General features: G+C 31.9%; 1 protein-coding gene across 1 annotated transcript; it reads left to right on the plus strand.

The window, feature by feature from the left end:
* The first annotated feature begins 1910 nt into the window (after positions 1–1910).
* Positions 1911–4695, plus strand: LOC109243931 (BAG family molecular chaperone regulator 3-like). The gene is made up of 4 exons (XM_019410943.1): positions 1911–2704; positions 3198–3454; positions 3547–3693; positions 4168–4695. Exons 1-4 carry the CDS (start codon positions 2497–2499, stop codon positions 4393–4395), a joined length of 840 nt encoding a protein of 279 aa, XP_019266488.1. The 5' UTR covers positions 1911–2496; the 3' UTR covers positions 4396–4695.
* The last annotated feature ends 7208 nt before the right edge of the window (positions 4696–11903 follow it).

Raw genomic sequence — 11903 nt, forward strand, 5'->3', positions numbered from 1 at the left:
ACCCCATTTTTACACCATCAATTACTCTTCTTCTCCTCTTTCCAAATATCCAAACCCCCTCCCTCGAATCCCAGCCGAACTTCTCAAATCTGGAATCGAAAGGAACAACCAAAACCCTAATTTGTCCAATCTGTCCCAAAATTACACCCTAGGATCACCTTCATCTCCTCATCCCAAATCCCTAACCCGTTTCCTTCAAATCACCGTTGAGCTTTTCCAATTTTAGATCAAAGAAATAAAACCCTAATCCGTTTCTCCCTTCTTATTTCTAATGTTTTCAAGGCTTGATTCAAGCCAAAAAAATTATGCCAGTCATTTGTTCTCAGCAAGAACAATTGATTAGTGTCATTTTTGGGTTCATTTCGAAGCTCACCGGATTCCGGCCAAGTCGTCTCTGTCTAACTAAGTTTGTCACCTTTGACGTTTGCCTAAGGTTAGACCAGTACTTTCCTTCCTTTATTCTTTGCTTCGTTTTGGTTCTTGTTTTTCTTTGTTCCTTGTATTTCGTGTGGTTGAATCTGTGTGAATTTATTAGGTCTAATCGCAATAAGTTTTAGAGATTATACTTCTGTTTAATTACTATTTTAGATGGCCTTGTGAATGTTGAGTGTTTGATTCATGTTATGTTTGTTTCAATTATCAAGAGTTTTGCATTTTTGTTGAGAATTCCGTCTTTGATCTGTTTGAAGCCCTTATAATTTGATTAGGCCTGTTTGTCACACTTCAAGGGATCTTAGGGGAGTCAATTGTTAGTCCCAAAACTCTAGGGGTCCCAAAGGAAGAGTTAGGTTTTGTAATAATTGATTGGGCTGAGGGTAATTCAGGGATTCTAGGTTGGGAGAGAATCATTTCTGTTGGATAGAAGTTTCCAGGGGATAGGATAAACGTGAGTCTGTTAGGAAGCAGGATTTTTAGATTCTTTAGAGGGGTAAAGGTGTAAAATAATCTGGTTTGAGAGGGGTAAAATGGGAAATGGCTCGCTAGGATAGGGCTGCCTTAGATATGCCTATATAAGGACCTCTTTCTCCTCATATTGAGCAGCTTTTGAACATTCTGAAAATCGGTGAGAGAAAAAGAGCTGAAAATCAAAAGAAAATATACAAAAGCTGCAGGAATTTTACTGTTTCATAGACCTAAGAGACCTAAGAGCTGAATTATACAGAAAAAGAAAGGACGGCTATTGTTTTCAATTTGAGAATTNATTACACAGTGTAATTCCACAAATTCTCACCTCCCCCTTGAGAATTGGAGAGTGTAATTACACCCCTCCAATTACACCCAATTCCATGCTGACCAAGTAATTACTTGGCTAAATAAACATGCCAAACTGTGTAATTATACCCAATTACACCCAAATTCATTTCCAAGGTGGCTTTCCAAACATGCTCCTACTATATTGAACTTAGTTGTTTTTTTCCCCTCAAGTCCCAAAATACTTCAAATTGAAATAGTACAGAAAAGTTTGGCTAAATTCATGTAGGTGATAGCAAAGTTTTGCTGAAATTATGTGATTTGTCAACAACATTTATTAACTCTTTAAAGCCATGTAAAAGAATATTATTAAAAGGTGGTATGTACAATTCCCCAATACAAAGGAAGATGAATAGCTTAGCCAATTACAAGTGGAGTAAGTTACTTGTGGTATCTATATACAATTATTGCATACAAAATATAGCAAAAATTAGTGTTAATTAGGGACATATGAATGGACAAGAAATTACATGGATAATTGAATAATGTACACAAGCAAAGAATCAGTCAGTGTCAAAAGCCAAAGCTATTCTTCTCTAGTCTTTCCAGGAAAAAGAAAACAAATAAAAAGATAACACTTGGCATTTTGACCCCCTTATTTTAATTAATTAACATATTTTCAATATGGACACTAGGATATCAATCTCATTATTTTATAAAATAATAACCCCTTGAATCACTATAATTCTTTTTAAAAAAAGGGGTTCTTTCAATTCTTATTTTTCAAAAAGAAATTAAAATTATATTCTTATTTTATATCCTAACATCCATATATTCCCTTCTACCTCACTTCTCACCCACCCCAATAGCCATTCATTCTTTTTCTTTCTTCTTGCTATTCTTATCACTCCACATTTAAGTTTCTATAAAATCATTATCACATTATTTCTTAAACTTCTCTAGAAAAGTCCCTGAAATTCCTTTTTTTTCTTTCTTTAGACTCGAGCACAAATATAAAAAGCCTAATTTTTTTAGCATAAAAACCAGTTTAGTGTTTCTTGATTAGTTACAAGAATTTTCTGTCATAGGAACATAACATTGTTGTTGTTGTGCTTCTGACGTTGTGGGTCAGAATCTTTCTGCTTCTTTCTTTTCTTCATTCATGGGGTTGTTCTTAGCTTAGCAGACAAGCACTTAATTTTTTTTTTTTAAAAAAAAAAACCATTTTTCATCAACTTTTTGACATTTCTTGAGGAAAGTTGTCATAATAAATTCCATTCATTATCACAACAAAAATTTCTCACTATGAGCAAAGACTTGTTGAGAATGAAAACTAAGCAAAATGGAAATGGACTTTCATCTTCAGGATGGGAGATGAGGCCAGGAGGAATGTTAGTACAACAAAGAAGTTCTGATTCATATCAAAGTTCAGTTACAGTTCCAACAATTAAAATCAAAGTCAAATATGGTTCATCATATCATGAAATCAAAATCAGTTCACAAGCAACTTTTGGTAATTTGCATTCCTTCTTACTTTATTTTTCCTTCGGCCGAGTATCTATTAGAAACAACCTCTCTACCTTCTCAAGCTAGGGGTATAGTCTGCGTACACATTACCTTCCCCAGACTTCACTTGTGAGATTATATTGGGCTTGTTGTTGTTGCCGTCGTCTTACTTTGTTAAAAAAAGGTAGCCCGGTGCACTAAACTCCCGCTATGCGCGGGGTCCAGGAAAGGGCTGGATCACAAGGGCCTATTGCACGCAGCCTTACCCTGCATTTCTGCAAGAGACTGTTTCCATGTCTCGAACCCGTGACCTCCTGGTCATATGACATCAACTTTACTAGTTATTTTGTTGTTATGCATTTTTCCATTCATCTCTCAAAAGGGTTGTCATAAAATGAGGAATCTTGAAATTGAATTGCATGTTCATACTTTTGTTTTGCAAATTTTCTTTTCATCTCTCAAAAGGGTTGTCATAAAATGAGGAATCTTGAATTTTACAGGGGAATTGAAGAAAATGCTAGCAGGTCAAACTGGATTACATCCTGAAGATCAGAAAATATTTTACAAGGAAAAAGAAAGAGATTCAAGAAGTTTTCTTGATGTTGCTGGTTTAAAAGATGGATCAAAACTTGTACTAATTGAGGATGAGATTAGCAAAGAAAAGAGGTTTGTTGAATCAAGAAGAAATGCAAAAATGGAGAATGCATTAAAGGAAATCATAGCAATTAGACTTGATATTGATAAACTTGCTAAGCAGGTAACAAGAATTCTATTTTCTAAATTACATAATATTTTCTCTTAATTTATTCATTTCAAGGGATTTAATCATTTGTTTTTATGTATATGTAGGTTGCCAATGTTGAAATGGACATTTATGGTGGCAAGAAAGTAACAGAAACTTTGCTATTGAGTTTGATTGAATTGTTGATGACACAATTGATAAAATTGGATGGAATTACTGCTGATGGTGATCTCAAATTGCAGAGAAGAATGCAGGTACACATACTTTCAACCATACACATTAATATTTTAATCATTGACAAAGCCAGAAAATTCAATAAGGGTCAAAGTCTATTTTCTTTTTAATCAATAATAAGTAGTAATATTTTATCCAATACACAGTAGATATAATTTTTCGGTAAAAGGTGCTCAATTGACCACCGTTGACCATACATAGCTTCGCCATGCATTCAACTCAATCACAAGATAATGCATCTTTCTTTTGCTTTAGAAGTGATTAACATAATCTTTGTTGGATTTTTTTTTTATTTGCTTGAAAAAGATTAGTATATTGAGGTTTAACATTTTGCTATAAAAAACTTGCCTTATTTTTCGAGTCACTGATTCATTTTTTTGTAAATGGTCGGTAACCTGTAGTACCTTCTAGGTGATATGATATTATAAAAATTCTTTTACGCTTTATTAAATTCTTTTTCTAAAGTACTAATTATTTTTGTTGATGAATTGTAGGTGAAAAGGGTGCAAAAATACATAGAGACACTAGACATGTTGAAAATAAGAAATTCAGCCCTTGGAAATCACAATGCCAAAGTGCAAATGCACCACAAAAATGGAATATTCACAGGGCAAATGCCAAAATCCATGTATTATAATCAAGAACAGAGGAAGAGGGTTAGTTTTGCTGATCAGAGAAATCCAGGGCCAGTTGTGGTTACAACAAAATGGGAAACTTTCTAAGAATTGATAATAAAAAAGCCTAAGGAATATTAGTGTGTGCTTTGAAAAAATTTCAGATTTCAGATTGCATATTTTCGAGTGGCTTTAATGGAAAGGGTATAAAGTTAGGGGGTACAAAAATAAATTTTGGTTTTATGGATTCAGTGTCTTCATTGTTTCTCTATTTATATTTTGACCCCAGTTCTTGGGGTTAAAATATAATGTGGTGATTTCTTATGTGGCCTTTGAATCCTAAGTTGTATAAATGTATATATATGCCAGCACGTGGTGGATATAGATAAATTTATGGTTTTACTTGAATTTCTTATTTTATAAAATGATTACAAATTTAGCACTTATAAAATTAGTTTTTATTACTCTTTTAGAAGTACATAAAACTTTCAAAGGCTACATAATGGTTAAACCGAAAAAAATCTATCTAACTCAGGGCAGAGCCAGTGTAGTGTATGCAGGTTCGATAGAATTCACTAACTTTGACGCAAATCGTATATTTCGTTACAAAATATACTTAATATGGATAAATAATTCATATAAAATTCAGAAGCTGTCTTTTCTATAATCAAAAATCCATATACTTAAAATTCTAGTTCCGCCTCTGATCTAACAGGTGCAGTTGTTGTTTTCTTCTACCTTCTCTTCACACAACTATTTTCTGTTTCTTTCAGTTCTTTCGTTTTCATTTTGCCTACCAAATTCAATGTGATTTGGGACCATTTTGCCAACAAGAAATTTGCTTTTTGGTGTAAATGGAAAACTTTTTTTGATTAGATGCCATTTAATGAAGATATGATTTTAAGTTAGTTGGAAGCATAAAGATATAATGTTTGTTGTGAGGTTGCAAAAGGTAATTAATTAAAATTAATGTTAAGCCGAAAGAATAACCTTTTGGTAATATTTAATTATTATAGCTAACTAATCACTCCAAAATGATAAAAAGTATAGGGTTGACTTTGAAGGACATGCTAATGATCATTAATGGGGTTGTTTAATAGGTTGGATTCCACTTTATTATTATTGTTTTTTTTCAACTATATTTTTGTTTCATTAGCCTCAGAGCTTGAATAGGCAAACAATAATACTACTAGCAAATAAACTAAAAATATAAAATAAAAGAGAACTTTCTAAGCAGCAGGTCCTTGTCAATGTGATTTTTATTTTTTGAAAAATGACACTGTATAGCCACTCTAAAAATAATAGTCAAAAAAATATATTTGTTGTATATTTTTTTGTATGTTATATATAAAAATTTTACAAATTTAATATACTTTTTTGACTACTGAATGTAAATAGTTTCCACCACGAGCTAAAAGTGATAACCCTTTTTTTTTCATTCCTTTTGATGATATCATAAGCAGTACTGTCATAGCATTTAGGTGAATTTCAAATCCTTCATCATTGAAAAGTATTTCCAAATGAACGTTTCCTTTTCTTCAATTTTATCATAAAATTGATTAAACCCACCCAAATTCAGCAAAAAGCACTAGGTGATTTCTTTCTACAGTCAGACCTCTCTATAACAACATTCTTATATAACAACACTTCACTATAAAAGCCAATCTTTTTCGGAACCAAATATCGTGTTTTGTTATAATATATATTCTCTATAACATCAATTCGCTATAACATCCAAAAATATCCGGAACAAACAAGATTACTATAGAGAGGATTGACTGTATCTGTAAAGTTATCTGATACCTATACTGATGGGAGATACCAGGTACTAAATAAAATTAGTTTGGTACGCACAAATTGACCGTAAAAAAAAAAAAAAAAAACCATGAGGTATCATTTCAGTACTTAGAAGAGCAGCTAAGGAGATATGTAAGATATAAGGTTATAGGACAATCAATCATAAGCTAACATATGAGGTTTTTCAAAAGGAATAATATCAAAATTCTAAAATTCCGAAAAATGTCATCTAATAGTTGAAGTAATAATAAATGAAAATCAAGGACAAACCAATGTGCTAATAATTAGGAAGAATGCCAACGTGAAAGCAGACAAGATTAATCATGTTCATATAATAAACAGAAAGAATCTTTTACATTCATAAAATTGAAATGCTTTGCCCCAACAAATGAGGAACCTTGGATTATGAACTAAAATGTTGTATATCGGTTTTATTTGATTTTGTTCTTCTTTTAGCAATTAAAACTATAAAAATAATCATTATTAAGTTGAGGAAACTCGTATTGTTAGGCATATCCAAACATGATCTTCTATTTTTTTGGGTGGTTAATATGAATTCTAAGACGGGTGGAGCAGTAAAATTATCTCCGTGTGACCTATAGGTTGCGGATTCGATCCGTTGGAAGCAACCACTATTGCATACATTAGGGCAGTCTGTCTACATCACACACCCTAGGGTGCGCCCCTTCTCTGGACCCTGCGTGAACGCGGAATACCTTGCACACCGTACTGTCCTTTTTTTTTTTTTTGAGAAAATCTCACTTTATACCTATTAATTCCAAACTATTTACTCTTTAATGCCCAGACTCAAACTATTTACTACTCCTACCCATACTCCCTAAACTATTTACCCGCTAGTTGTTCCCAGAGTCAAGGCTTCAATCACAAAAAAACTTAGCTTTACTAAAATAAAGATTGGATACAGATTCTCTTTGAATAATCACTGTTATGTACAAGAGAATTTTAGCATACGAAGGTGACCAACTGATAACCGCAATCGAGGTTATTTGAAAAAATTGAACTAGGCTCTGGCCCCTTCCTCCTTTCTCTAATTGAGTAGTTTCCATGAACCATGCGATCAGAATTACATGTGGACAAAACTTACAAAGCCATGGTTTGGATACTTCATTAAGTACAAGAGCAGATTACATCCCAAATCTAAATTTTTGTGTGTATTTGAATATCCACCATTGTTGGGCTTGAAGCTCAATTTTATTTTTGAAGATTTTTTGTTTGATTCAAAGTGAGTGCTGTTAAATATTGCTTATAGTACCTTCTAGAAGTTCATACTGAAATTTGATAGCATTTGGACCTAATTTGAGGTGATTGAGATCGAAATTTTCAGTTGAAAATCGAAAGAAGAACACAGGTACAGTATACTACTACGGTATACAATATGATGTAGGAGTATATAGCTATACTGCAACAGTACACTATTATAATTTACAAAACAGTATACCGCTACAGTATACTAATATACTATAGGAGTATATAGTTATACTGCAACAGTATACCATTATAGTATACAATATATTGTTATGGTATACTGTAATAATATGCAAGATAATGTAATAATATGCTATAATAGTATACAATATACTATAATAGTATACTTGTTACCCGTAAATTCACTTGCCTTTTCCCTTTTAATTTGTTTTAAGCTTTTACCCAGCGTGAGGGGCAAATTGAAAATGCAAAAAAAATAAATTATAGTATGCTATGTGATGTAACGGTATACTCTTACAATTAGATCCTTTTAGAATTTTTAAATTTTTTATTGACAACTGATATTATTTTAGTTTAATAATTAAATTAATTTTTTTTAACTCATTGCATATAATTGTATACCCTGTTGGTATAGCTATATACTATACTGGTATCATATGTTAGTTAATATTTTTTTGGTTGTATTAGCTACATTTAATTGGTACACAATTTGATTTTTCTTTAGTAATAATATAAAAAAAAGAATAATAAAAAATAGTAAAAACAGTAAATGAAATTAGATTGTGAAGAGAAAAAGAATATAAAAAAAAGAAGTCAAATGAAATTAGAAAAGGAAAAAAGAAAAAAATAAGAAGAAAACGAGAAAAAAGAAAAGGAGAAAAGAAAAAAAAAAGAAAAAAGAAAAGGAGAAAATAAGCATAGAAATAAAAAAGAATTGGAGAATAAAAAAGAAGTTCCCAAAAAACCTACTATGGGTAGGAGATATAATTAGTTTATGGGTAGGAAAACTAATGGGTAGACAAGGGTAAATAGTTTTGTTTTTGTGGGTAACTGTGTCAAAACCCCTCTTTTTTTAATGAAAAAAAAAACATGATTTCTAAGTTAGTTTCAAACAAATTAAAGAAAAAAGAAGTGGCACAACCGCACGTCATCAGGGCCGGCCGGAGCCTAAGGCCACTAAGGCAATGGCCTTAGGCCCCTAAAATATTTGGGACCCCAAAATCTATAAATAATATATATAATATTTATAAGTATGCATTATTGATAAAAAATTTAAATTATTTGGTAAATAGTTATAGCTAAATTTTTTGTACATCTTAAATTATAGTTACTAGTTATTTCTTATCTTTAATTCGTTCCGATTTAAATCGATCTTCTTACGATGTTAGTCTAGAAAATTCTTTGAGTGCCTTTGTAGATATTTTTCAAGCTACTTTGATAAGTAATTATTAACATTCGTCATTAACATTAATGACTCTTGAAACATAATAGTTACTACAATTTTATTTATTTCAACCTATATTTAGAATTAAAAGTGTTAAGAGAAACTGTTTAAGTAGAAGAATACTCTAGTTGGAAAATTCACTTAAGTAAAACGTGTTAATTCAATTACCGTCAACAATTCCTATATCACTTGCATCGGTTGAAAAAGTTTTTCAAAATTAAATCAATAAAATTCAACATGATAACACAAGAGAGAATAAACAATTTGGTTAGACATAGCCAATAATTAAATCTGATTATCACTTCTTTAGAGTTCGATAAATTATAAGAGGTAAAAAAAATAATTAAAAAAAATTAAGGCCTCACTTTTTATTTTTGCCTTAGGCCCCATATTATGTCGAGCCGCCCCTACACGTCATTCCTTTTTATTTTTCCTCTTTTAAGTTGAATGGTTAAATTTTTTATAAATCTCATGAAAATATAAGGATGGAAGAAAAGATCTTACGAGACAAAATTTGGTATTGCAAATACAAGTCGACATTCTTGACATGTACGTGAGGTGAACAGAAATTCAAAAATGTCAAAGAATATTGCTTTCTTAAATTTTTCGCCGACCATATTTATACACACACACAAAAAAAAAAACCGAATAACAGAACATAAATAAATAGAAGATTTTTGGACGGCATGGAAGCTAGCTATTTTCAGTGTAAAGGCCGAACCTATAGCTTTCGCTCATACCATATATTTTTATCTAAAAAATAATTAAATACGTATAACTAATAAATTTTAAACCTATTAAATTAGATAGGATATCGTGATAGAAATGCGAATATAAATTTATAAAATTTAAATTCTGAATCTGCTCCGCGACAATGTCAAATCCTTCTCAATAGAAAACCAACAAAACGGAGGCCATAAAAGTTGAGTGGAAGGAAGGATTTTAGCATTTTTCACAAACACCTCAAAGCTGTAGGTATAATTATATTCTCTATAAAAATAAAAAGAAGGAAAAAGAGAGAATATATGCTGCTTAGAAGAAGAGACATCTCACGCTATATGGGACCTAAGGCACAGAGAATAAAGAGAACATTCTTTTGTCTATTTTACATTATTGTGACAACATTGTAGGTACGTGGAATTAAGTGGCATATATAGGGAAAATTTATCATTAGCAAGAATATGTAATTAGTACTATTATACTTTTCAAAGTGACCATGGTGAAAGTACATTTTATCAAGTGATTAAAAGTTTAGCTAGTATATAATTTGAGGAGGATTGAAAGTAAATTTATTCTTTTCAATATGAGTTTTTACGATTATATTCGCATAAAACATAGGCAAAAAAGGTTTCATGGAAAAGGGTTCAGTTCAATCCACTTCTTATAAAGTATACTGTTTATACATGTGATATATATTTATCAAAGAAAAAATGTGTTTTCAAATCCCATCGTTATATCTTTTATAAATTAATAATCGCTTATTTTTCTTTTTTTTGGAAAAAAAAAACAGGCTGAGAAAATAATGTGTTAGACTTGGAAATAGTTCAATTGCCAACCAATATATACTAGAACGTGCAAAATCAGTATCGCACATTCCGCCATCCAACTCTAAATTATAGGGCATGGTGTTGTGCATGATGATAATGATTGACAACTTGTATCAATGAGTGCTTTTGCATAGCAACATTTGTTCTCACATTTACTTTGGAACAAGGGCACATTGCTCTATTGGTTGCTGAACCACCAACCTCCCCCTCCCCCCCCCCCCCCCCCGAAAAGAAAAAGAGCGGGCAAAGTCCGCTTGTGAATTAAAGCGAAACTCGGCATGACAGTGTCGGAACCAAAAACTTACATAAGAAATTTCCAAAAAATAAAATATTGCACATAAGATTTGAATCTGCAAGTAATTTTTGAATACTCTTTGCTACGATATTAGTATCTTTACTTATGTTAAGACGACATTTTATATATAACCAAAAAATATTATTGACTTATTTGGTCAGTATAATTTTCCGAACAAGAAAGATTCAATTGAACCTTATCACAACAATTTAGCGCCACCCTTATAGCAAGGAGAAGACAGAACTTAGATGCTACACTTAACTAGGCATTACTTGGGCCATCCAACTGAATCAAACGAAGATCGAAGGACAATTCGATTCATTAAGGAGCACAACGCCACTCCCACCTTGTAAAAATTCCGAACCTAGCAGCAGGTTGTATTTGTTATAGGAAATTTCAGAAAGCACTACAGTTTCATAACTAATTATAATTAAAAAAAAATGTTTGGTAATTGGTTCCCTCCCCTAACACCAAAAAACAAAATCCAAAAAAAACAAAGCTAAACCACATTAATTTACCTAAACTAAGTTGATGTTCCTTGTAATTTCACAATGGACCAACGTATAATGTTCTCAATACAGTGTGCAAGTTAGGCGTTTTCCTGGTCTTTATTGTCAGCACCAAGATTCATGCACATATTTCTATGTTAGTAATTAATGTATAATTTGTTTTAGGTAAGTGGGGTTATATTTGACTAGAGCAACTAATGATAAGAATTGTTTTTATTTGATCAAACAGAAAGGAAACTGTTGTGAAACACGCCTCCTACCATCGCATTTAATTTTCTGATATACTATTAAGTAAGATTTGCCTAATCTTAATGAATGACCAGTTTGTCCGGATTCTGATTTTCTACTAATAATCAATCCAAAGGGGCGTTCATTTTCCTGTTTCTTTTTGTTTTGCTTAAAGAAAGTCTTAACACTAATAAATGCCCTTTGTGCTCTCCACATATTTGGATATTTTTTGATGGGACAATAGTCTTACTGCCCGAATCATTGTTTTTTCTGTTAACATGATTAAGATCATACTGTGAAGAATTCAAAGGCAATTCATTGTTAGAATATTAGGAGTATCCCTCGTGGAATGATCGGGTATCGGATGTGTGTTAGATATTCGGGCAGTGTAGCTGGGATCAGATATGGTGATTCGTGTGCTTTATGGATTGGGAGACTTAGAGTTTCCGTGATTAGATGGCTTTGTGGTTGTAGACTGTGAGAAAACAACAAAGGTTGGTCAGAGGGTAGTATGTGCTATGATTCAGTCATTGTGAACCTTCAAAGAGTTAATTATCTATTGTGGGTGA

Source organism: Nicotiana attenuata, unplaced genomic scaffold (assembly GCF_001879085.1).
Source record: "Nicotiana attenuata strain UT unplaced genomic scaffold, NIATTr2, whole genome shotgun sequence".
Lineage (NCBI taxonomy): Eukaryota > Viridiplantae > Streptophyta > Magnoliopsida > Solanales > Solanaceae > Nicotiana > Nicotiana attenuata.